Genomic DNA, 20,841 nt, shown 5'->3' with positions numbered 1-20,841 from the left:
AGGAGAAATAAAGAACTGCTCAGCCACCAAACAAGATGCCTAGCAAAAAAGTGATCATGTTTGGAAATCCCGTGCAAGAGAAAATCATATCTGCAATCCTGCCACAGGTATAAGTATCTCATGAAGTGGTCAGACACCACGGTGGTGTGTAATGAAACAAGGTGTAACGTGATACATAGGGTCTGCAACAACTTCAGCCAGGGATCACCTATGGAAAGTGGGTATATCTGAGTAAGGCACAGCGTCCCATGGCCGTGACAGAGCTGGCAGTTAGATGACTTAGATCCTTCTCCTGACTCTGCCATTAACTTACTCCATGACTCATTCTCCCATGCTTTGACATTAAGACACCGGTAAATTATCCACTAGAAAAATCATTATTTACATGGTTGTTTTCTGTGCAGACATCAAGCCTCAAATGCAGCTACATAATACCAAGTTCACTCTTCAGTTCCTAGAATTTATTGCAAACCTTGAGGAAAGCTCCTTTACAGTACGTACAGTACAACCTTTTGCATCTTCTAATGTCACGCTGACCTTTTGGTATCCCGTTAAAAACGGCGCGTATGCAATTCGGACAAGAATAAAAATGCTAGGGACAACCAGCTATTCTCACCCAAATGCTCTGCAGAAACATTTATCCCATAGCACCTACCCAAGGAGGGGGGGTCACTGTGCAGCCAAAGCTAAGCACTGACATAAAAGCAGCCTGATATTTTGAATTTTAATATACAGGTTAGTAAAGAGATAATTATGCTGAGTCCCTGCCGCAATTCATCAGAACCTGAATTAGGTGACTGATACCAGATGGAAATGCCTGACTCAAAATGCCCAAGCGCAAGTGTATCAGTCTAGACAAGATCGCATTAGAAAGCTGTGGCAGAAACAGAAACCCAAGCCTGTGCTTCAAGCCCCAGAGCACAGCAGCTTTTCTTTCAGAGAACAGAGGGAAAAAAATGCCAATCAACTGTCCAAACAAGCATTAAGACTAAAATAAATAAATAAAAAGCCACTATCCGCACTGCTAGACTGAAATGCTCCTGGAACAACCAACCTTGTTTGAATGCATGCTTTAAAAACAGGGAAGTGAGGGGATTTTACAGGGCTTAAAATAGACACTAGCCAAAGTGCACTATTTAACCGGATTGGGAAAAAAAAAAAAGACAAAAAAAAAAAGACAAAAATGGAGACAAGAGTTACAGGGAAACCACCAAACTGTTTGGACACACGACTGTGCAACGTGTAAGAGAGCTCTAGAAGTTACAGGGTGAAAAGGTGTCGCTACCCCTAGTGCCGGGTGACTCTTAAGAGTTGGCAGGTTTAGTTTGGATAAGCACCCGGAAGTCTGAGAGGCCATCTGAAGCTTATCCGAACTCTCAGAACCTCTCCGGTCTGCAAGAACAGCTCTCTCGCAAGATTTCCGGTACTTGCTGCTCCTGGTCAGCCCAGAAATACCTCGAGAATGTCCCTCTTGCAGTATTTCAGCACTCTAGCTTCTGGAAGAAGCCAGGTGCAAAGGTACCTGCAAAAGGGAAAAGCGATGAGAGAGAAAAGTTAACTCGACTTTTTGGAACCTCGTAAGGCTTGGTTTGAAACTGGGGATGGAGAGGCGGCTTTCCTAGGTTATCAGGATTATCCTAGGATTTCCTAGGTTATCTGGATTGGCTGGCCCATCTCTAAATACCTCCACGTGGGGAATGTGAGCGTGTAGGCTTCATGCATAAACATGTACGTGCTGCATCCGGCTCAAAGCTACGAGCTGCGTACCTGGGCACTTACCATTTGTTTGCATAGAAGGTGCAAGATTTCAGCAAGCAAGACCCCGGCTCTTCCCACAGGAAGCAAAGGTTTGCTAAATTCTCTAGAATGAAAGAAAAACAGATATTTTTCCTTGTCATTTGAATTGTTCCTGAAGATCATCACAGAACAGTGCTCCAGAGCCAGAACACAAGGCAAGGGGTAGCAATTAAACTACTTAATCCCCAAATATCCGTTACACATACAACAATACCGAAACTCTGGTCCTGGAAGCAGTTTCCATTTTTGTGTGTGAGGTTTTGTGCCCATGTTTATGGCCACGTCCAGATGGTAGTTATTACACCTGGCGACATAAACACTCCTGCACGACACCTTGCTCTCCTCAAATCTAAGACAGGTTCTCAGAGCCTGAGCGTGCGCTTGCATGGCTCTACAACACCGGGGTATTTTGCAGTTCAACCGAAACAAATGGGACCGGAGCAGATCTATGGATAAAGCACTACTCCCTGCACCAAACAAAACGGTGACTGCAGAACAGAGAGCACCTTTCCCACCACTGCTTTCACCTGGGTGCAAACCTGAAGCCCTGAACAACATGCAGCGAGTCTCGCAAGCCAAGCCTCTAATCCTATCCGCATTTTATCTACTGACGGGACCCACGACACAAAAATGTGAGAGCATAGCTAGGCAGACAGCTCAGGCTCGACTGTCACTGAAAGAAAAACAACATTCCTTACTGTATAAGTTCTCTCATAGAGATTCCTCCTTCTTTTAACATGGGGGTCACCAACTCAGCTAGGTACAACCAAATATGGGGTATATCTATGGCCATATCATCTGCCATCTCCAAGGTATCTGAAAACCTTTAGAAAAAGAAGGAAAAATTTCAAGCATTAAATACAGTTCAATTTGAGACTCCTTTCCTGCAAAGTAAATCTGCGCTGTATTAAATCCTTTGTTTTAAAAGAGAACAACAGCACCCCCAAGATAGCAAAGAACACTACTGCCATCTAATACTTTCAGCGGTTCAAAACTGCAGGGAGTTACGATCTCTAGGCAGAACCATGGAGAGTACGTGAAAAGGCAACGCCTTCCGTCAAACTGGCATCTGCAGAAGATCCATCCAGAAAAGCTTTATTTACAATAATTCCTCCATCCCAGCAATGTGTTGTTCACTAACTAGTAAAACCTGTAAGAGTAAAAGGCATTTTTGCTGATGAATACATAAGGTCTAATAAACGGAATCTCCTTAAAAAAGTCCAAACATTAACAGAAGGGGGATAAATAAGAACAGAAGTCCAAATGTGAGGTAGTCAGCAAAATGTTCAGCTAATTCTTGCATGAGCCATCAACTATCTAAAACACAACACAAGGAAAAGTTCGATAAAGCAGGAGGTGGTTTTGTTCTTCCTCCACAAATCCTTTGCTCAAACCGGTCAGAGAGCAGACGTCCAGAAGACAAAACGGGGTAGGCTGAATTGCGACCTCATCTAGACGAGGCTTCCAGAGTTGCTCAAAACTCTCCGTTCCCCATAAAAGCCTTGGAGGTGGCTCTGCATTCCACGCCTGCTGCAAGGCGATCCGGTTTTCTGGCTCTCCAGAGTTTTCAAACCGATCCGCTTCTCCTTTAAAACCCTGAAAATTCTGGGATCCGTTTTACACGACTACCGATTAATTTCTTCCCTTGGGCACTAGCGTCAGAAACAGCTTTTAAGCAGAAACCGTCTCATTCGCTTTGTTCTTTACATCTGCCGCTACTACTTCAACTTAGGTTCATCCCAGCGTTTCTGCCAGCAATTGGTTTCCTGTCACGCATCTCCCCAGACCTGTGCTGGGACCAATACTCATACCACGACCTCTAATTACATGGTAATTTGTCTTGCGTGAGTAAGTCCCATCGTTTGCAGCCGCCTTCTCCTGCGCCCGCTGAACGCTGCGAAGGGCACTTGCCCTTTTCTCATTTCACGAGTGGTTTCGCTTTGTTTATGCCACACTCAGACCGCAGGTCCCGGGATTTCAGCAGGATCCCACTGATTTGGCAGCACGGCCACTTATCCACACCCTGGGAAACGCAGTAACGGCTTTAATCACGATCCATTATGGAAATGCATCACTTAGTGCGAGTCGTTTTGACCATCAGCGGCTGCATGAACACAGACAAGTGCACTCCCTGCGGATGTGTTTTTTACTGCTGCTCCCTGCAGTTTCCATCTCAGGCTGCCTCATCTTTTCCTGCGAGCTACTGGGTTTTGGCATCCCGAAAATCCCCGCCGGCCACGGCTGCGGGGAGATCACCATCAGAGCGGTCAGCGGTGCCAGCACAAGACACGATTCCAATAAAAGCAGCAAGTCAGGCTAAATACCTTGAAACTCATGATCTGGAAGCATTATTTCATCTGCCAGGGTTCTCTGGCTGCTTTTCATAGCTATTTCTGTTTAATCGCCCTAGTCTAAGCTCCAGCAAGGACCGAGGGGCGCAGGAGAGCACAACTGCTTTTACACCCGGACACCAGTTCAAATCCAGAGGCAGGACCACGAGAGCCGAAACGAGCAGGCGGTCGAAGTTCAGTTCTCCGAGGAAGGTGCGACCTGTCCGGTACCTGCATCGGGCACGTAGGCACCTTCTCAGCCCCCTGGGTTGCGGCCACACTTCAGAGGCGAGTTGTCCCGAGAAAGGGCATCATCCGGATGAAGCCTGTTTTACCACTGGAAGAGCAGCTGCGGTTTTGTGGCTGCCCGGGATTTCAGTCTACGGGGCTTCAAGGCATTAACGCCACTCAGCTATTTTATCTTCTTCCTCTCCCGTCCTAATCGCACTGAGTGATTTGCCAAAAGGCAAACGTTGACAAATACATCACAACACGAAAATATAAACACGCACATTTGGATATATACCTACAGATTTACTTATAAATAAATACTTATATAAATACTGAAGCATTTACGTTCATTAAAGCATCTGAAATATTTAAAAGTCTATTAAAATATTGTATTACTTATACCTAAGTGGAAACGCTCTTTCACAAAGGATGCTCAGGATATTGCTGCTAGCAAACCAACGTGGGAAACGATTACTGGCCAACGCAAAGCGCAGCGTTTGCAACGAACGCTCAACAAAAGTATCCGTGTGGATGTGCCGAATACAAACCCCTTGAAGAAATCCTGCTTGCTCAGCTTTCCTGACTGCACCAACTGATATAATAACTGGCCCATGTGATCCCTGGTGATCTGACTCCTCTCGAGCGTCGACTCCACTCCCACTCGCACGAAAACAGGCAGCAGATTCTGGGCGTTCAGCTCCTCCACGCACTGCATCGCTTCCTGCTCAAACACCACAGAGCATCATTTATTTTGTAAAATATCGAGCCAAGTCAAAAAGAGGGTATTAGGTTAGGTTCATTACTGGTCCAACCTGGCCCAGTAATTCTTATGCTACAAAAACATATCATATAAGGAAGCAGAAAATACACGGGTAACATTCAGAGCAAAATTTCCTCTTTGTAAAGCGTCTATTTTCTGGCACATGCATTTTGTAACTTAAGCAAATAAAACACTTAAACATAGGCTTTCAAAGCAATACTCAATGTCATACTTCAAAAACCTCCACTGTTGTCAGTGAAGATCTTCAGCTGACCCTTTAGGTTCAACACAGCAGATCTCAGTGGACTTTCTGACTAAATGGACTGGCTCTTCTTCGCAGGTTTGGCCTTTAGCTAGCAAGAACTGGCAGCCCCAGGTGAGTTTCTGGAGGTCCTAAATGGCCTTTTTCAGGAGCTCGGCAGACCCAGACTGCGCACTCAGGTCAGAGCGTTTCCGCCAGACGCACCTGACAGATCTCCGTGTCCAGAAGTTGGACTTTAAAGTCTACCTCAAAAAGAAAAAGGACTGGAGACTCCTTTCTTAACCAGCTAATGTAGTTAAGACCTGCTAGACACCATACCTGCAGACATTGTGAATCAAATTGTATTTTTTCTCCAAATCATGATTTAATAATTTCTCCTGATAACTAGATGTGAACCCAAAACCACCCATCCTTAGGAATCTTCTTTCTTTTTCTGATTTTAATTGGAAGCACTTTAAAGTGCAAGCGACAACTCTGCTTTTAGGGTGCCGAACCAGAATGCCCTGGCGCTGTCATTTCAAACTTCGCGGGGTTTTAGAATTTTTTTTTCAGCAAAAGATCAAATCAATCACCTTTTGCAGCAAATGTAACATTTTCTTGCAAACTCCCTGGACATGCAAAAAATCCATTTACAAGGGAAACAAAATTGCAACCTTTAACTAGGAAGTGATGACAGCTGCTCAGTAATTCTCAATGTTTATTAAAAATACTGTGGAGTAGTTTGTTCAATATTTAGTATTGCTTCATCTGCCTCTGGAACAGAACAGCACATGCTTTGATAACTGAATGAAAACCTCAGTTTATTTTCCCACTAGCTCTCCTGCTTCCAAAATTGCTATTATTATGGAGTTGCTCAGTGATTCATGACAGCTGCACATACATCTTGCTACTTAAAACACACAAAGTGGGCTATTTTTCCCTATTACTAGCAGGGGCGCAAAACAAGGTGGTGAGACACTGCCTGAAACCACCCCTGGAGCTGCGGCCGTCCAAATTTTAACAGGCCGCACCATTTCCATTACGCCTGGAACAGCTGGGTGCTTACAAAGACACCGTTCCTGGAGAGAAAACATACTCAAAGGCCCACGGCTGCCGACCTTAACGCTACGCAAGGTTTTCATTTTGCTTACCTTAAAATCATTAATATGCAAGAACTCATCAATGATAGATTTGCATTTTCTCTCTATTTCCTCTTCTGATAGCGAAGGCTTGTCTTGTACGGGAGCCGGGGGAGCTTCTGGCTTGGCTGGCAGTCACGCAGAGAGAAGAGACATTTGGAAAAGGAAAATGAGCACCATTTCCAGCAAGACGTTCTGAAAACACAAGTCACCTGTTCCTCCTCCCGGAGCCGTTCCTGCTGGCTGGACAGCAGCGGTCAACAAGCTAGATTTGCTATGGTAACCGAGAGGACGCTGATTTGGAAGCGGTGGACACTGAAACAACCAGTGTAGAGCGTTTCGTGTCTCACCATCAGTTATAGATAACTTCTTTCTCGGTTTAATTCCCTCTCTCTATATGAACCCTCTGTATTTCTGCAACTGAACCTTAGAAACACTTGGCAGTGGCACAGGATTTAACATCTTCAAAGCACTCTATCAACATTAAGTAATTAAACTTCAGGCTGTTAGAGCAGCTCCGACAGCACGCCAAAAATTTCTAGCCCGCTGACATTGACGGGCAGCGACCCAAAGCAATCTCCCGATCCCATTCCCACGTCTCCAGGAGAAAGGAAACCCCAAAGACCCGGTCCCCAAGAAGCCCTTTACAAACTTGCCTCCCAGAGCGAACCACCAAGACAAGACGAGCTGCGCTGTGGCAGCAGTTTGAGTTTTAGATGCTTCCCAGAGACAGAGCCAAACACCGTGCTCGCTGCAAAGGCTCTGTCCCCCAGGAACGCCGCCTTCAACGTCCTCGATACTTTATCAGCTGGCAGGAGCACAAAGTGGGAGCTGCAGCACTGACAAGGGGACAACCCACCCCCGCGGGTGTTAGCACCCCTGCTGCACCGGGACCTGCCGGGAACGAGGGCTGGCAACAGCACGGTGCTAAAAAAGTAACGTGCACAGTCTGCCCCAGACCCCAACCACGACTACGGCCCTGGGAAATGGTAAGAAAGCGCCGATACGGCCACCTGGGCAAGGAACGCTGGTGCTTCGGTAACACGGTGATAAGCACTTAAGAAGCACCTTGCACCGACTACACCATCCAGCAGGACTGACCACGGATTTTAGCCTTGTGGATGCAGCATATATAAATCCTGAAATCACTGGGATGTGCGGCATGCGGCAGCTTGGAGGAAACATGGCTCCAGGCGAACGCAAGTGGCACTGCGCCCAAAACGCTCGGCTCCGGCGCTGTGCCTTGGGACCATTCGAACAACCACCTCATCTGCTCTGGCCTGCCGAGAAGGCTACGTCCCAGAGATGGGGCGACTGAGAAAGCTGGACCCAGGCCCGTTTTTATCCTCTAGTTGTGCCCTTTTCTGTAAAGAGTTGGTGATTCGCTAACACAACACATACAAAACCGAATCCCCCCAAAATAACCAGGAAGACAAAACCAAATCCCCCCAAAATAACCAGGAAGACAAAACCGAATGCCCCCAAAATAACCAGGAAGACCTGGTATTCAAAGGCCTCTCCAAGCATATGACATTCTACGTCCTGAAACTCCTCAAACCTCCGTGACTTATCCCAGGAGACAGGTTTTAGATACACGAGATTGTCTGAGGATAAGTGCTCAGGAGTCTAAATCAGCTGTGTTACAAACCTTCAGGACAGATTTCAGCGATCGAAGCTCGACGCTGTGCCGCTGTGGGCCGAATATTCACATGGCTGCAGGGAAATCTGTCATTTTTACTGATAAATTCTCCCATAAGCAGCTTCATGCGTTCAGCAAGACTCCCTGCGCGTGCTCCAGCCCTCGCGGAAGAGCCGCTTACCAGATTCCTTGGCTTTGTTCCTGTCCATCTCCAAGGTGTTTCTATCCATCTCCATGCCGCCCGTCAACTGCTTCACCGTCTCCAGCATCTCTCTCCGCTGCTCCTCTTGCGCCTGATTGTCGAGCAGCAGCTCTTTACTGCTGCTGCCCCGGAGGAAGGTGTTTGGACGGGCGAGGGAAGGCGGGAGAGGTTTGTCGTTCTTCTCCCTGCCTGTGCTCCCGCGACTAAGGAACAAAAAACACACTCACTTAAAAGGTCACGGCACGAGAAATCCCTGCTCACAATGCTGCTGATGTTAAAGAAGATACTGAACAGCTTTCTAGTGACCGCAGGGAAAGAAAAAACAGCACCACAAAAACAGGAGGATTCTTGTCTCAGCTTTTTACAGTTGTAGCTACACAGAATATAATCAAAATCAGTTCAAGCCTCAGGGAGACACAAACACACCCAACACAAATATCCACAGAGTGGACAGGCAACACCACTGCTTCCTAGAGAATACACGGCAAAGCAACGACCTCCTTACAGCGCCAATTTTAAATGCAGAATGGTGAATTTTATAACGTAAAGGCACGCTTTTACTATGGGATTGTGTGAATCTCTCTTACCCATTTATTGAAAAATAGCTTCAGAAGAACGAAGGCTACCTGCAACAGGTGACAACCATCTGTCCTGCCAATGCATCAAGTAATAAGATGGACAAGAAAGATGATAGCAAGATGGAATAACCTTCAGAGAAGCCAGATTTTTAGGTGAAATAGGAGGGGAGATGATTGGGGAAAACTTCAGAGGGACAGAACTGACCAAAAGAGTCTGGCAGCGGGTGCGTGTACATTTATAAATCATGCAAGAGTTAATTATTAAGGGCTAATGCATGTTCCATGCTGCAAGCTGGAGCAGCCGTCCTGCCGAACCCCCGGGAGCGTGTGAGCGCTGCACAGCTTCACGGGCACATCGCACCGTGGGCAAGCGGGAGCAGGCTTGGACACAGCTAACGGGATGGGGTCAGAGAGAGCCGGAGCATGTGAAGAGCCTTGCTAAATCCGTGCCTCGTTTAGGCATGTTTTTCTGGATAAATAAACCTCCTGACCTGGCTGAATTCATGACCGCTGAATCCAATCTCCATACATTACCATTTATTACATTTTATCCTGAGAGTTATTAAACTGTTATAAACTACCAGTAAGCATATCTTTTTTATCTAAAGGGTGATTGAAAAGTGAAAACTAAAACATTCATCAGAACTGCTTTAAAAATCAATACCAGCTGCCTCTCCTATGATATTATAAAAAATTGATGTGTTTTAAGTTAACTCAAACTACACAGGGGGAGAAAGGCCTGGCCATTCCCGGAAACGATTCAATGAAAATCTACTCTATCTGTGCGCTGGCAATTGGAGCAGCAAGGGAAAAGCGCAGGCATACAAACAGGGGAAGGGAAACGTCACCGGCGGACTGAACCTTACCTAGTTAAGGCCCTGCGAGAATCTAACTCTGAGGATGCAGATGAGGCAGATACGGATGAAACTGGAGGCTGCAGCGCAGAAAATCTGTTCAGACTAGTGGCACTTGGTCGTAAGGAGTCTGGGAGATTGCAAAGACAGCACAGGGAAGAGGGACAACAAGGTCAGTGACGAGAAGGCGTCGCAAAACCATTTAAACAACTGCTGCTGCTTTCAGAGCGATGGGGAGGGAAGCGAAGGGAAAGGGCTGGTCCTGCCCAGTAGCAAGGTTGAGGGTGACGACCTGTCCTGACTTACCCATCTCGCTCGCCTTTGCTCCACCACTGCTGCCCTTTCCCCAGCTGCCCAACTGGGCTTTAGGCACAAGCTGAATCTTCTCATCTATTGTGGGCTGTAAAACACATCAATATATACAATCAAAGGGAAGTTACATTATTTTATAAACTGGGTGGTTTTTTGCAACAATCCCAGGGCACCTGCTTTGGCAATCCAAAAATGCGTTTTTAACACATTCTTGGAAGACCGAGCTCTAGCCAAAGACAGAGGATGCACCCAAGTGCACCACAAATAGCCTCTTCCAAAGCGTAAATGAGATATTCACCATGACTGGGAGCTTCTTTCTGTTAGAAGCAATGGAGCTCGGTAGAGGAAAAAGCATGGTATATCAGTACTTGAAAAATGTTCAGTTTGTTTGTAAAGAATAAATTGGTTCTGCCGTCCACCCAACATATCAGTAAAGGCTTTGGTGGGAATTTGCACAGCAAAGAGAATTCAGAGGGTGGAGAATGACAGTGGCTTGCGAAACAGGAATCAAAAAGCTGGACTGAACTTCTGGATCGAGGTCCAAAACCACTGTACAAGTTGGCACTGCTCTTCTCAGGCTACCTGAACCTTTTGAGCTGGGAGTGTTGTCATCTGATATGTTAGGAACATTTTGTTTTAAATTTGAATGTGGCATCCCCCTTCTACTAAGAAGACGGTATCCGAACTTGCATTCTCTTTTCATCACTTAATAAAATGCAGTTTTTCGAATTAGAGAACTTGCAGGCCACTAAAAGCATGAATCTTAGGAAACGTGCATGCGTACTGCTTTTCCTTGAAACAAACAAAATAGGAACGTTTAGAAGATGACGGCACTTTTCTCCGTGCTTTATTTACGTACACTACAAACTTTCAGGATTTAAAATACCAAAACATCGCCCCAAACAACTTTTGACCTGCAAGTACCGTAACAGGCTTTCCTAGATAGAAAGGTGCAACAAGGTGACACCTGGGCACTTTTGCAGCTCTGAAGAGGCTTTGCGCTGGTACCTACCTTGGTGATTTTAAGGAACTTGGTGGGGTCCAGCACTCGGCTGTTCTTCGCCCCCTGCACAGTGTTCCAACCGCCTTCATCGACCCGCTGGACACCTACCAAAAGACAGACACAGTTTCCTTTAGCTCCGTACCTGCTGGCTCCACAACCATCTCCCAATTCAACACGAGGAGGCACAGAAGATGGTGCAGTTTGTTAAGCCTCCAAGCAATTCTACACCGAAATCATCAGGCACGTCTCTCGGGGTATTTCTTTGGACTGAGATGATAGAGTTGCTTTGCCTGACTTTATTATTCCAAAATAGCCTTGATACAAGCAACAATATTTCCAAGGGTAGATTTTTGTAGTGTTGCTTCCTGCTTCAGGAATGATTGCCCCGTCTGTGTTCCTGGTATTTTGATAGGGCTGCACACACTGTGCCTTAACAGAAGCTCACAAACGGAGAAGAAATGCCTTTCTGCTAACCAAACAGCGTGCTTGTCGCACAGATTTCCGCAGCGTTAGGCTGGGCTCAGTGCAGAATCATTCAAGCAGTCAAGAGCTCCTTTCCTTCTTACGATGCCAGTTGTCGGAGAATTAAAACGAAACAAATGCATATTGCCTTTACACCTTTTTTTCACAGCACTTTCATTTAATAACCCTCAGCATTAAAGAATCTGAAGATTACTTTCTCCATGCCTGGCTCTGGCCCACAGCCTTTGCTTTCCCTGCCTGCTAACCCTTTTTACTTACCTTTATCCCCAGAATCTTTTCTGTAAAATTCCCTCTGCACTTCTGCTCTCAGTGGCCATTTTACTTCTACTTTACTCCTATTTATACTGCAACGGGTATTTTAATGTCTTGCTAGTGGCGATTCATTTTAAAATTACTCTGTACTTTGACAAAATGATTTCCAGCCTTTCTGGAAGGGAAGAAAACCTTCCGATCATTCCCACTGCCAACTGGTGCCTTGCTGCCTTCCTGCAGCGGCTGAGGCCAGACGAAACAAGGGGCAAGATTTAGCGCTAGCACGAGGGAACACGGTGCTTCAGAACCAAAAAGAGACTTGCACGTTTTGGTCCAATGCCTCTGAAAAGCATCAGCCACCCCAACTGCCCCTTCAGGTAGTGTTAACTCAATGGCTGTTAACAATTTAAGGTAAGGCGAAGACACTCTTTTCCACGTTGAGTTAACATCTCACAACTTTAACAGCTACAGACAACATGGTTACACGTGAAATAAGATGCTGTCCCGTGCAAGAACGGAGGGCAAATCTGACTCCTATATAGCAACTTCTTGTAACAGATTTCTGGCAGCCTGTCACAAAATGGAATATGGTTTGCATGAATAAAACCTAAGCGCTATTGGCCTAGGATGTTTATTTTTACCAAGGGATTTGCCCCAAAAGCCCCCACAGCCAATCCACAGCAAGTCTGTTCCACTTCCAGCCCCAGCCATAACCAGGCCCCAAATCCCTCTTGCTCAATACACATAGGAAAAAAACAGATTTTTTTTCTTTTAGGTGGGATCTGACTATGGCCCTTGGATTTGTAGCAGTGAAATGAGCAGCCAGCTCAGCTTTTACTTTACCCGGTCTCCTCTTCTCTTTGGTCATGAGTTGTTGGACCTTCCTCTGTTCTTCTTGCTCTTCAATCTTGGCTTCTTTATGAATCTGCTCAATGGTCTTCGGGCCCTGGTCTGCTCGCCGCGAAACCCAATTGCACTAGGAAAGCAAAAAAGCATGAGCTCAGCGCTATTTCCAGGGGAAAATAAATGGGATAGTTTGTTGTAAATGGGATATTTTTCCATTATTTCATCGTAAATAGGATATTTTAGACACTGCGAGAATGAGGCCTTCTCAGTAACCCTTCTAATGTATTAGCAGGCCTGCTCCCCAAGGGACATGGGGGGATTCTGGGTCACGCTGTTGACATGGTATCCTACAGCCACAGGTCAGAGCTATCACCGACTCTGGTACATATGTTGGTGGAGAACGGAGGCCGCAGTGGAGACCTGACTTTGGAGAGACACAACTGAATTCAAGACATTTCAGCCCTTAGCATCTTGCGCATTTCCAGCTTTCACACCTTTCTAGGTCCAGAGGAAAGAGATGGACTAGAGGGAGGTTGTTGTTACTCTCTCAGTTTATTACTGGCAGTGTTCATTGGAGCCACTCCTCCAAGCTTGAGGAAAAACCAAAAGAAAATGACAAAGAAGCAAGAAGTGACGGGGTTTGATCTGGAGATGGTGCTTTGTCACTTCAGGGATCGTGATGGCCGAGACAGGAATCCTGTAGAGGGAGGGAGAGCTGTCTCTCCTCAAGAACATTCCCACTGCTTGATGTGTCTACTCAGCCGCTAAGAGAGAGATTTCTTACCTTTTCTGTGGCCAGACTACTGGGGTGATAAAGAGCACAGACCTTCCTCCTTCAGCTACTGCTCTAAGTGCTGTAACCCCGGCTCTCATGGAAGAGTATTTCCAGCCCAGTTGCTATAGGGAATATACTCTTTTACTTATCTCAGTGGGTACGTACCAGCCTTAGGTCTATTACGTCCTGAAGCATGAACCGAATCCTCGAAGATGTTTTCCTCTCTTTCACAATCTTCTCCATCTGATTAAAATACTGGTCCATGCGAGGCTACACAAGAGAAACCACATCATCAGCGTATATCAAAAGAAAAATAGAACATGCCCTTGACAGGCCATCAGCAGGTCCTGTGCTACAACACTGGAGCCATCACAGCGCCCGGCAGGTATCTGGGCACCCAGACTTGCTCTCCGGCAAAGCATGCGCCGGGTCTCGTACACCCTCACGGGTGAGATTTGAGCGTGCACAGCCCAAAGCACAGTACAAAATCACACAAGCCTCATACACAGGCTTATTCCTTTTCTTCCAGAAAGTTATGATGTGATGGAATCCATATCAATCTGCACTAGAGACATGAAATGGCACCATAACTCAGGAAAGCCTTCATTAGGTCCAAGTTTCACTTGCCAGGCTCTTAAACTTCAGCCTTTTTCCCCAAATGGGAGCTCCAGCTGTTTTAAACAAAAAGTTGCAGGGCAGTTTTGTAAAAATAAAATATTTCCCACTCCCTTCATTAAAAACTAGTTAAATCCATTGCCTTGCACTTAAAAAAACAAGAAAAACCCTATTAAAATTTGGTACGGTCTTGCTCTGGAAAATTTCAGCTATGATGGCAAATGTTTCCAAAGCTAAGAATGACGGGAAAAAAATATTTAAAATGGACTTTTCCCAGAAACTTTAATTATAACTATCGCTAACACTTCAGCCTCAATAGAAATGTGTAATAAAATGTCTCCCCCTTTAATAGGAAATAAATAAAAGATTCTCATTCAACCTTGATAAAAATCGACAAGACTGAAACAGCACCCAGGACTCATCTAATGTGACCTCAGCCACCGCTCAGAAGTCGGACCCCGTTTTCTTCCCAAAGCACGTGGAGAAATTGAATCCCCACCGGTGCCACTTTCACACCTGCATCGATAACGCACACGCTGTCACGTTAACAGCGTAAGGGATTTAGCCCCGGGGGATCAGCGGCAAACTAGGCTGTTTCAGTCAATGCTACACAACATGATTTGGGAAACTGTTTCTCCGAGGGTTCCCTGGACGGATCAGGATTGATCCCCTGCAATCCCTGCAGCCCGGCCCGCTGCAAGGAACTCCCTTCCCCAAGCAGCTGAAAGCAATTAGCTCAGTTTGCTTCCAAAGCCGAGTCCGACTGATTTCTGGCAAAACCCTGGAATGCTTTTTCATCCCAAGCCTGGCTTTTAGGAAGGCCAAGCGGACAGTCCGTGCCAGCTGAAGCTCATCTAGCGCGTAAGGCGCCGTGTTACATATCCATTGGGTGGGAAGTCGGGAGGAGGACACGGCTGCAGAACATCTGCTTCCTTCCAGCACAGCTGGAGGTGACGGCACAAGGCAAATGTAATTGCAAAGTTTCAGGGGGGAGTTTTGGCCGGTTAACGTTTTCTTAGATTAAACCTGAACACCACATTCAGTGGTACATTTCTTGGGTAATATAAACCCTCGAAAACAAGGAAGCCACTTTAAATCTTAAGATTTTGGAAACTACAGGTAAGAGGAGAATTCTATTCAGAAAAAATTAACTCACAGTATTTGTCAATCACTCATGACTGTGTACTCGGATGAAATATTTGGAAATATTTGGGAACAAGTAGCAACTGGAGAACACAATGACACAATGATACTGAATCTATTACAAAGGGGCTGAGAGAGAGAACGAGGCCAGGTCGTGACAAAACATCCACCGAAGAGCGGATGGTTTCCCAATGCAGAAACAAAAATTGCTGATGAAAAAATAAATCCTCAAATAAAAATAGCGCACGCCCAATTTTCCATCCTTGTCTGGCCAGCCTCGTTTCTCCTCCCAGGTCCTGCCCTACCTTTGCTTTCTCAAAGTCCAGGTCCTTGCCAATGGTAGTTAGCAGGCGGCAAAGGCACTCGAGGGACTCCTCATCATGGTTCTTCAGCAGCTTTACCACGCAGTCATGCATGATGGCCTCCGTCAGCATTTTGAGTTTAAAAAGTTCGCCAATGAATTTAATATTCCCAATAGATCTCCGTCGAGCTTTGTCCTTGGCCTCTTCCAGCTCGTCATGGAGCCGTGTCTTCTCCTCTGGCTGTAAAACAGAAAAGGGAGCTCTAAAAAGCACGATCACAGAGCACAAAACTCTTTAAAAGATCCAGTTCTGCATTGTAGGTGCTTTTGACCTCGTTTATCCTCTTTCTCCTAAAGACCAAAAAGAGGCTTTTATAAAAGCACCAATCAAGGCAAATATTTTTTATTACACGCAGCCGCAGTGAGAGGGGGAAACTCTCAAGAACTCCAAAATTCCCCCCGAATCAATGAAAACGATCTCTTTGAAGACTGCCAGAGAGACCTCTGAGAATTTAGGGGGAAAAATACCACTTACAGTGGTAGCAGCTTCAAGTTCTTTCTGCTTCTTTTCAAAGACATCGTCGTCAGCTTTGTCTTTTTCAAATTCCTTCTGGCAACGATTCAACAGCAACTTGCGGAAATTTACTGTGCTCCCAGGTTTGTCTGCCATAGGTACTTTCAGCTGTAGGAAGAGGGAGAAGAAGCAAGATTGGCTATACACCGTGAATTACATTTTATTTTGCACTTCGTATTCAGCTGTACAAGCCTGCAAGGCTACGACAGTTAAGCATCGTGTCACGGTTTCCAGTGGCGTTTTAGATTTCATATGGAAAGCCGTGCTCTGAACTTGGCTGGCACCACCTCTGCCTGCAGACAGATTGCATTTCCATTCACGGGATCCTTTAAAGAGAGGCACCGCTTAAAAACAATTCTTGTTATGCAGCGAAGGCTCTGGAGTCACGCTCCTTCACTGCGTGTTATGGCAAACCACCGTCGGAGGGAGGAGGGGGTTATTTTGTTCTAACTTCAGCATCCAAAAGCCGGCTGTCCAAAGCTTGGCTCGGCACCTTGGGCTCCCCTTTGAAGCTAGAGAGAGAAATTGGACTTTCCAAGGATGACTCACTGCATCTTGTGACCAGGCAGAGCCAAGTGCTCGGTGTCCTCAACTCCAAACAACGCGTCACTCGTAAAGCCTTCTGCCTGCAGGCATGGCCAGCGAACGCACATGAGCAAAATCTCTGATGTAAATTATTATTTAAGTTTGGAAGCTAACATTTAACTCTGGTCTTGCCATGTTTCCATCACTGTCATTAAATTCATGGGGATAACAGGCAGTAAGGGGAACATCTACTCAGAGGAACTTTCTGTTTGACTGTTGCTGCTCTTACCGTTACAAGACATCTACACATGTTCGCATACGCCACCGAGAAGCTTGGCTCATCAATAGCCTTCTCGAAGACCAGGTCAATGACTCCTTTCAGTCTCTCTTCCGTGTCTACCGTCAGGTCTGTTACTTGCTTCATTAGTTGATTGAACATCTGGGGCGTCAACTTGTTTAAGATGCTTCGTACCTTGCGGAACAGCTCCTAAAACGACAGGGAAACCTTAAGCACAGAGCACAAACCGGGTGGATGGTGGCTTTCAGTAATGAGCTAGGATGCTTTTCAAAGGTGAGCAGTGGGGCTTTCCTGTAGGACCTTCTCAGGTGCCAAATTGTGCACAAAACACATGGACCTCTGAACACACATGAACCCTAAAGCAGAGACCCTCCACACAGACACTGTGTTACTGGTCATCAGCAGGAGCCAAACTGCAGCTGGTGCCTTACAAACCCACCAGAGCCTTGCTATCAGGGTCTCCTCTCTGCCTCCGAACGCAGAAGCAGAAGGCAAGTACCACGGTCTCTCGCTTTCCCCTAGGAAGGACCGTTGCACTTATGGGCAAAGCCAAGCAGAGTGAGAGCGCATTTGCTTGTCCCCTTGCAGACAAGTTCATCTCCAGTGCTAACCCAGCTCCCCAAATTCAAGGTATAGCAGGGCAGGAGTTTTGGAGGTGTCCAAGATGCTTGTCCAACGCTTTTTTTCAAGCACGACAGAGGCACAAAGCCCTTGCTATGACCCAAGTGAAACACTCTTTTTATCCTCCGCTCAATACATAGAGGACAGACATCTCCAGGAGATGTTCTTGATCACCTGGAGTTTAAATCCTGCTTCACTTACCTGCTTTGCCCATCTACGGCAGAAAGGGGGAACCTAGGGAAAGGAGGGTCCTCTGGCCAGAGCCAGCTTTTGTAAACACCCCCTCTCCACTCATCCCCCTGGAGAAAACATTTTCACTGAAAGCTAAAAGCGTTCATTTGATATTAATTCAGCTACGAGAGACCAAGAAGTGGACATCTCCCTCAAAAGAGGTCATTGACCTTTCCTGCGCTTACTTCAAGGCAGGCTGTTTTTCCTTTTCTAGCCAGAGGGATAACTAGGTCAACAGGGCTGCAGTGAGCCCCGAGAACAGTATTCCAGGGTCCTTTCAGGATATCCCACCTTATCGTCCCAATCCAAAGTTTCACCGCCAGGCATATATCGCCACCCAGAGCGGCTGCCCGTGGAGGGAGGGAGGGGAGAAACGCACAGAGAAAGCTTCAGCCACAGCGTTTTGGGGTCCAGCAGGAGGAACTGAGGGAATCTTACAGAGGAACCTTGGCATTGCTGAGGTTCAGGACAGAAACGTAATTTAAAAGGGGATGAAAAGCAAGTTGTGCGCTGGGAGTTTGAGGTTGTCTGGTTTTGGATCAAGACAGAAATATTCTAGTAAAATAGCAATGTTAAAAAAAAAAAATCCTAGAAGAGAGGTAGTAGGTTGTCTGGTCTATTTAGACTCCCTTCATTTACAAGGATTGCAATTTAAACTCCAGATCAAGAATAAAAACAAAAAAAATATCAAGGTAGGCCAAAGCTGGGATTCAAACTGGACTTTGGTTGCCCTTTTTTACTGTCTTATACAATAGCAAAGGCAAGTTACCGTCCTTCTTCTGCTGAGCTCACAGAAGGGGTTACTAAAGCTCTCACCTGGGTTTTGACATTTTCCGGGTCCTCGGTCTGGTTTTCCCTTTTCAGGCTCGGCTTCCAGGCGTTCTCCGCCTTCTTGAGATGGACATCCTCCTTCACGCACACGGTGATAATCTTCCTGGGCTCTCGCCTCTGGCCCGGCTGAGATCTCCTCGGTCCAACATTCAACAACTAGGACAAAAACATTCCTTGTTATATCCCCTTTTCAACTCGCAGCTCAAGAAAACACTCCGGGGGCTCAAGCGAACCCCCGCCGATAGCAACGCCGTCCGTCAGCGACTCATCCTATGGTTTTTAGGATTCCCTCCGAGGCAACGCAGCGGTCCGGGGTGGTCGGAGGGGACACGAAGGCGCGAAATGCACTTCTCTCGGGCAGCCACCGCCGCGGCAGACGTGGGACTGTGCTTCCGCGCATCCGCGATGCTCCAGGCGCTGCTCGAGCGCAGCCAAACGCAACCCTAGTGACCAAAACGAGCTCTCGAAAGCCAGAAACTGTGACGACGTATTTAAGGATTGAACAAGTCCTTCAGAAGTGTATCTCAAACATGCCATCTCAAGCAATTTAGTGATATTTTTGGTAAATCTGTTGATTTATTATCATGGTTTTACCAGAGCTGGTTTCAAACAGAGCCGTTTTGAGTTAGGAGTTATATAAAACACCCTGAATAGCACATCGATGCCTCTCCTATACTGTAGGGACACGAATCTTAATAGCTGCAGGTCAAAAACTTTCTGTAGCTTCGCAGGAGAAGAAAGGGAAACTTGGTCCTTTCTTGGAAAGAGCATCAACCACTTCTCTGTACTCATCTATCACCTGATGCTCCTCGCAGCCAAATCCAGCAGGGAAACTGCTGCGAGCGCAGGAGAGATTTGCACCAGTTGTGCTAGCGACAGGGCGCGACACACACCCAAACGCCTTCCTCGTCATTGGGGATCTCCCAAAGAAACACTAAACACGTCGAGTGTTGCGCTGAGGTTTGCTTTTCCCCCTCACTCTCGCATTTCTGAGCTCATTTATTAGAAACGTCCAACCTCAGTGTAAAAATCAGTGCAGTAATAAAACCCCATTTTCAGCAGAAGTAACTAATCTCTTTGGCTGGCAGTACGCAACCTTTACATGAAAGCTGGGCCATTTGAAACACTGCTCCGTTCAACGGAGCGATCCACCCGCATCCCGGAGGTAAAACCATCCGCGTTATCCAAACGGCTAAACTGGGCACACGAGGAAAGCGCTTCTAGCCGGCGCCTTGCAGGCCATGTATCAGCCCAAAACACGCTTTTGCCCAGTGAAAAAAAAAACAACCTTCTTAAACACAAGAACTTTTATTTGCAATTTGAACCGCTTTGCTTTGGCGACATCGACGCGTGCTGCTGCTGAAAGCGAACGAACGTAATCCCTGTTGCTGCTGGAGAATTTCGGGCTTCATGAAGCGACGACGCCAAGAGAAGAAAAGGTTGGCGAAGGATAACAATCCCACACGGTGATGGGCTTTGCACGCCAAGGCCAAGCCCGGGAGAGGGCTGCGTGGCACAGGGCCGGTCGCCTACGCCGGCCCGCGCGGAAATAAGCCGGCGAGCTCGCACCGTGATTGCAACGGAGCAGCGAGCCAGCGGCGCGCGGGACCTTGCCAACTCTTTGGGGCCTTGCGCCTTCTTAAAACAGCGGTCAGCCACTGCCCAAGGTCCCTCCCCGCCTCGCTCGAGGGTCTCCCTGGCCCTTCCTCGACACGGGGGCGACGCAGCGCGATCTGCCCCGCGGCACCCGTCTCCGTCTCGGGAGCCATCTGCAGCCACGTAGGCTGCCCCGGTTCTGCCCACGTCCAGCCGGGCAAAGGTGACGCTTCCTTCCAGCTGAGAAATCAGGTCGCCAGACCTCTTCACACAGCTCCTCGCCCGCAAAAACCTCGGCAACAGGAGCCAGGCTGGCAAAACGCCTGAAAAACCAATACGTTTGGGCTAACGTCCCCCAGGAATGCGGGCAAAGGCAAAGCGAGAGGACGCGTGGCCGTCCCGCTCCTCTCGCATGGAGGGGACTGGCCCGAAGGAGCCGCCGACCGCGGCCGGGCTGCGACGCCTGCGGAGAGAGGAGCCAAGGAGGCACGACGCTTCCTCACGTACGGGTCCACGGCAAGCCCAAGCGTTTGCTTTTAGAGCAAATAACCCCCCTCTGAAGGCAGTCGCTTTATTTGCGAAGACGACGGATGCCGAGACCCCTAGAGCATCTCCAGCACGTGCCAGCGGCAGACGCGGGCTGCGCCTGCGCTGGCTTCCTCAA

General features: G+C 47.2%; 1 protein-coding gene across 13 annotated transcripts in view; it reads right to left on the bottom strand.

The window, feature by feature from the left end:
• EIF4G3 (eukaryotic translation initiation factor 4 gamma 3) overlaps positions 1 to 20,841 on the bottom strand; it is a 130,283-nt gene that overhangs the window by 7,618 nt on the left and 101,824 nt on the right. For 12 of the 13 annotated variants that reach the window (XM_067311081.1, XM_067311084.1, XM_067311082.1 and 9 more), the window contains 14 exons: positions 18,567 to 18,737; positions 16,890 to 17,087; positions 16,037 to 16,183; positions 15,506 to 15,742; positions 13,608 to 13,712; positions 12,665 to 12,797; positions 11,096 to 11,190; positions 10,078 to 10,171; positions 9,784 to 9,901; positions 8,319 to 8,542; positions 6,511 to 6,626; positions 4,907 to 5,079; positions 2,496 to 2,621; positions 1,780 to 1,861 (listed from right to left, as the gene is read on the bottom strand). In XM_067311081.1, the coding sequence (XP_067167182.1) occupies positions 1,780 to 1,861; positions 2,496 to 2,621; positions 4,907 to 5,079; positions 6,511 to 6,626; positions 8,319 to 8,542; positions 9,784 to 9,901; positions 10,078 to 10,171; positions 11,096 to 11,190; positions 12,665 to 12,797; positions 13,608 to 13,712; positions 15,506 to 15,742; positions 16,037 to 16,183; positions 16,890 to 17,087; positions 18,567 to 18,737 (2,019 nt within the window). Of the gene's footprint in view, positions 1 to 1,374; positions 1,523 to 1,779; positions 1,862 to 2,495; positions 2,622 to 4,906; positions 5,080 to 6,510; positions 6,627 to 8,318; positions 8,543 to 9,783; positions 9,902 to 10,077; positions 10,172 to 11,095; positions 11,191 to 12,664; positions 12,798 to 13,607; positions 13,713 to 15,505; positions 15,743 to 16,036; positions 16,184 to 16,889; positions 17,088 to 18,566; positions 18,738 to 20,841 lie in introns of those variants that run through there. The other variant, XM_067311090.1, reaches the window with a different exon arrangement.

This window comes from Apteryx mantelli, chromosome 26 (assembly GCF_036417845.1).
Source record: "Apteryx mantelli isolate bAptMan1 chromosome 26, bAptMan1.hap1, whole genome shotgun sequence".
Taxonomy (NCBI): domain Eukaryota; kingdom Metazoa; phylum Chordata; class Aves; order Apterygiformes; family Apterygidae; genus Apteryx; species Apteryx mantelli.
Note: the sequence above shows the minus strand (reverse complement) of the source record. Positions and strands in the feature narration are given on the sequence as shown.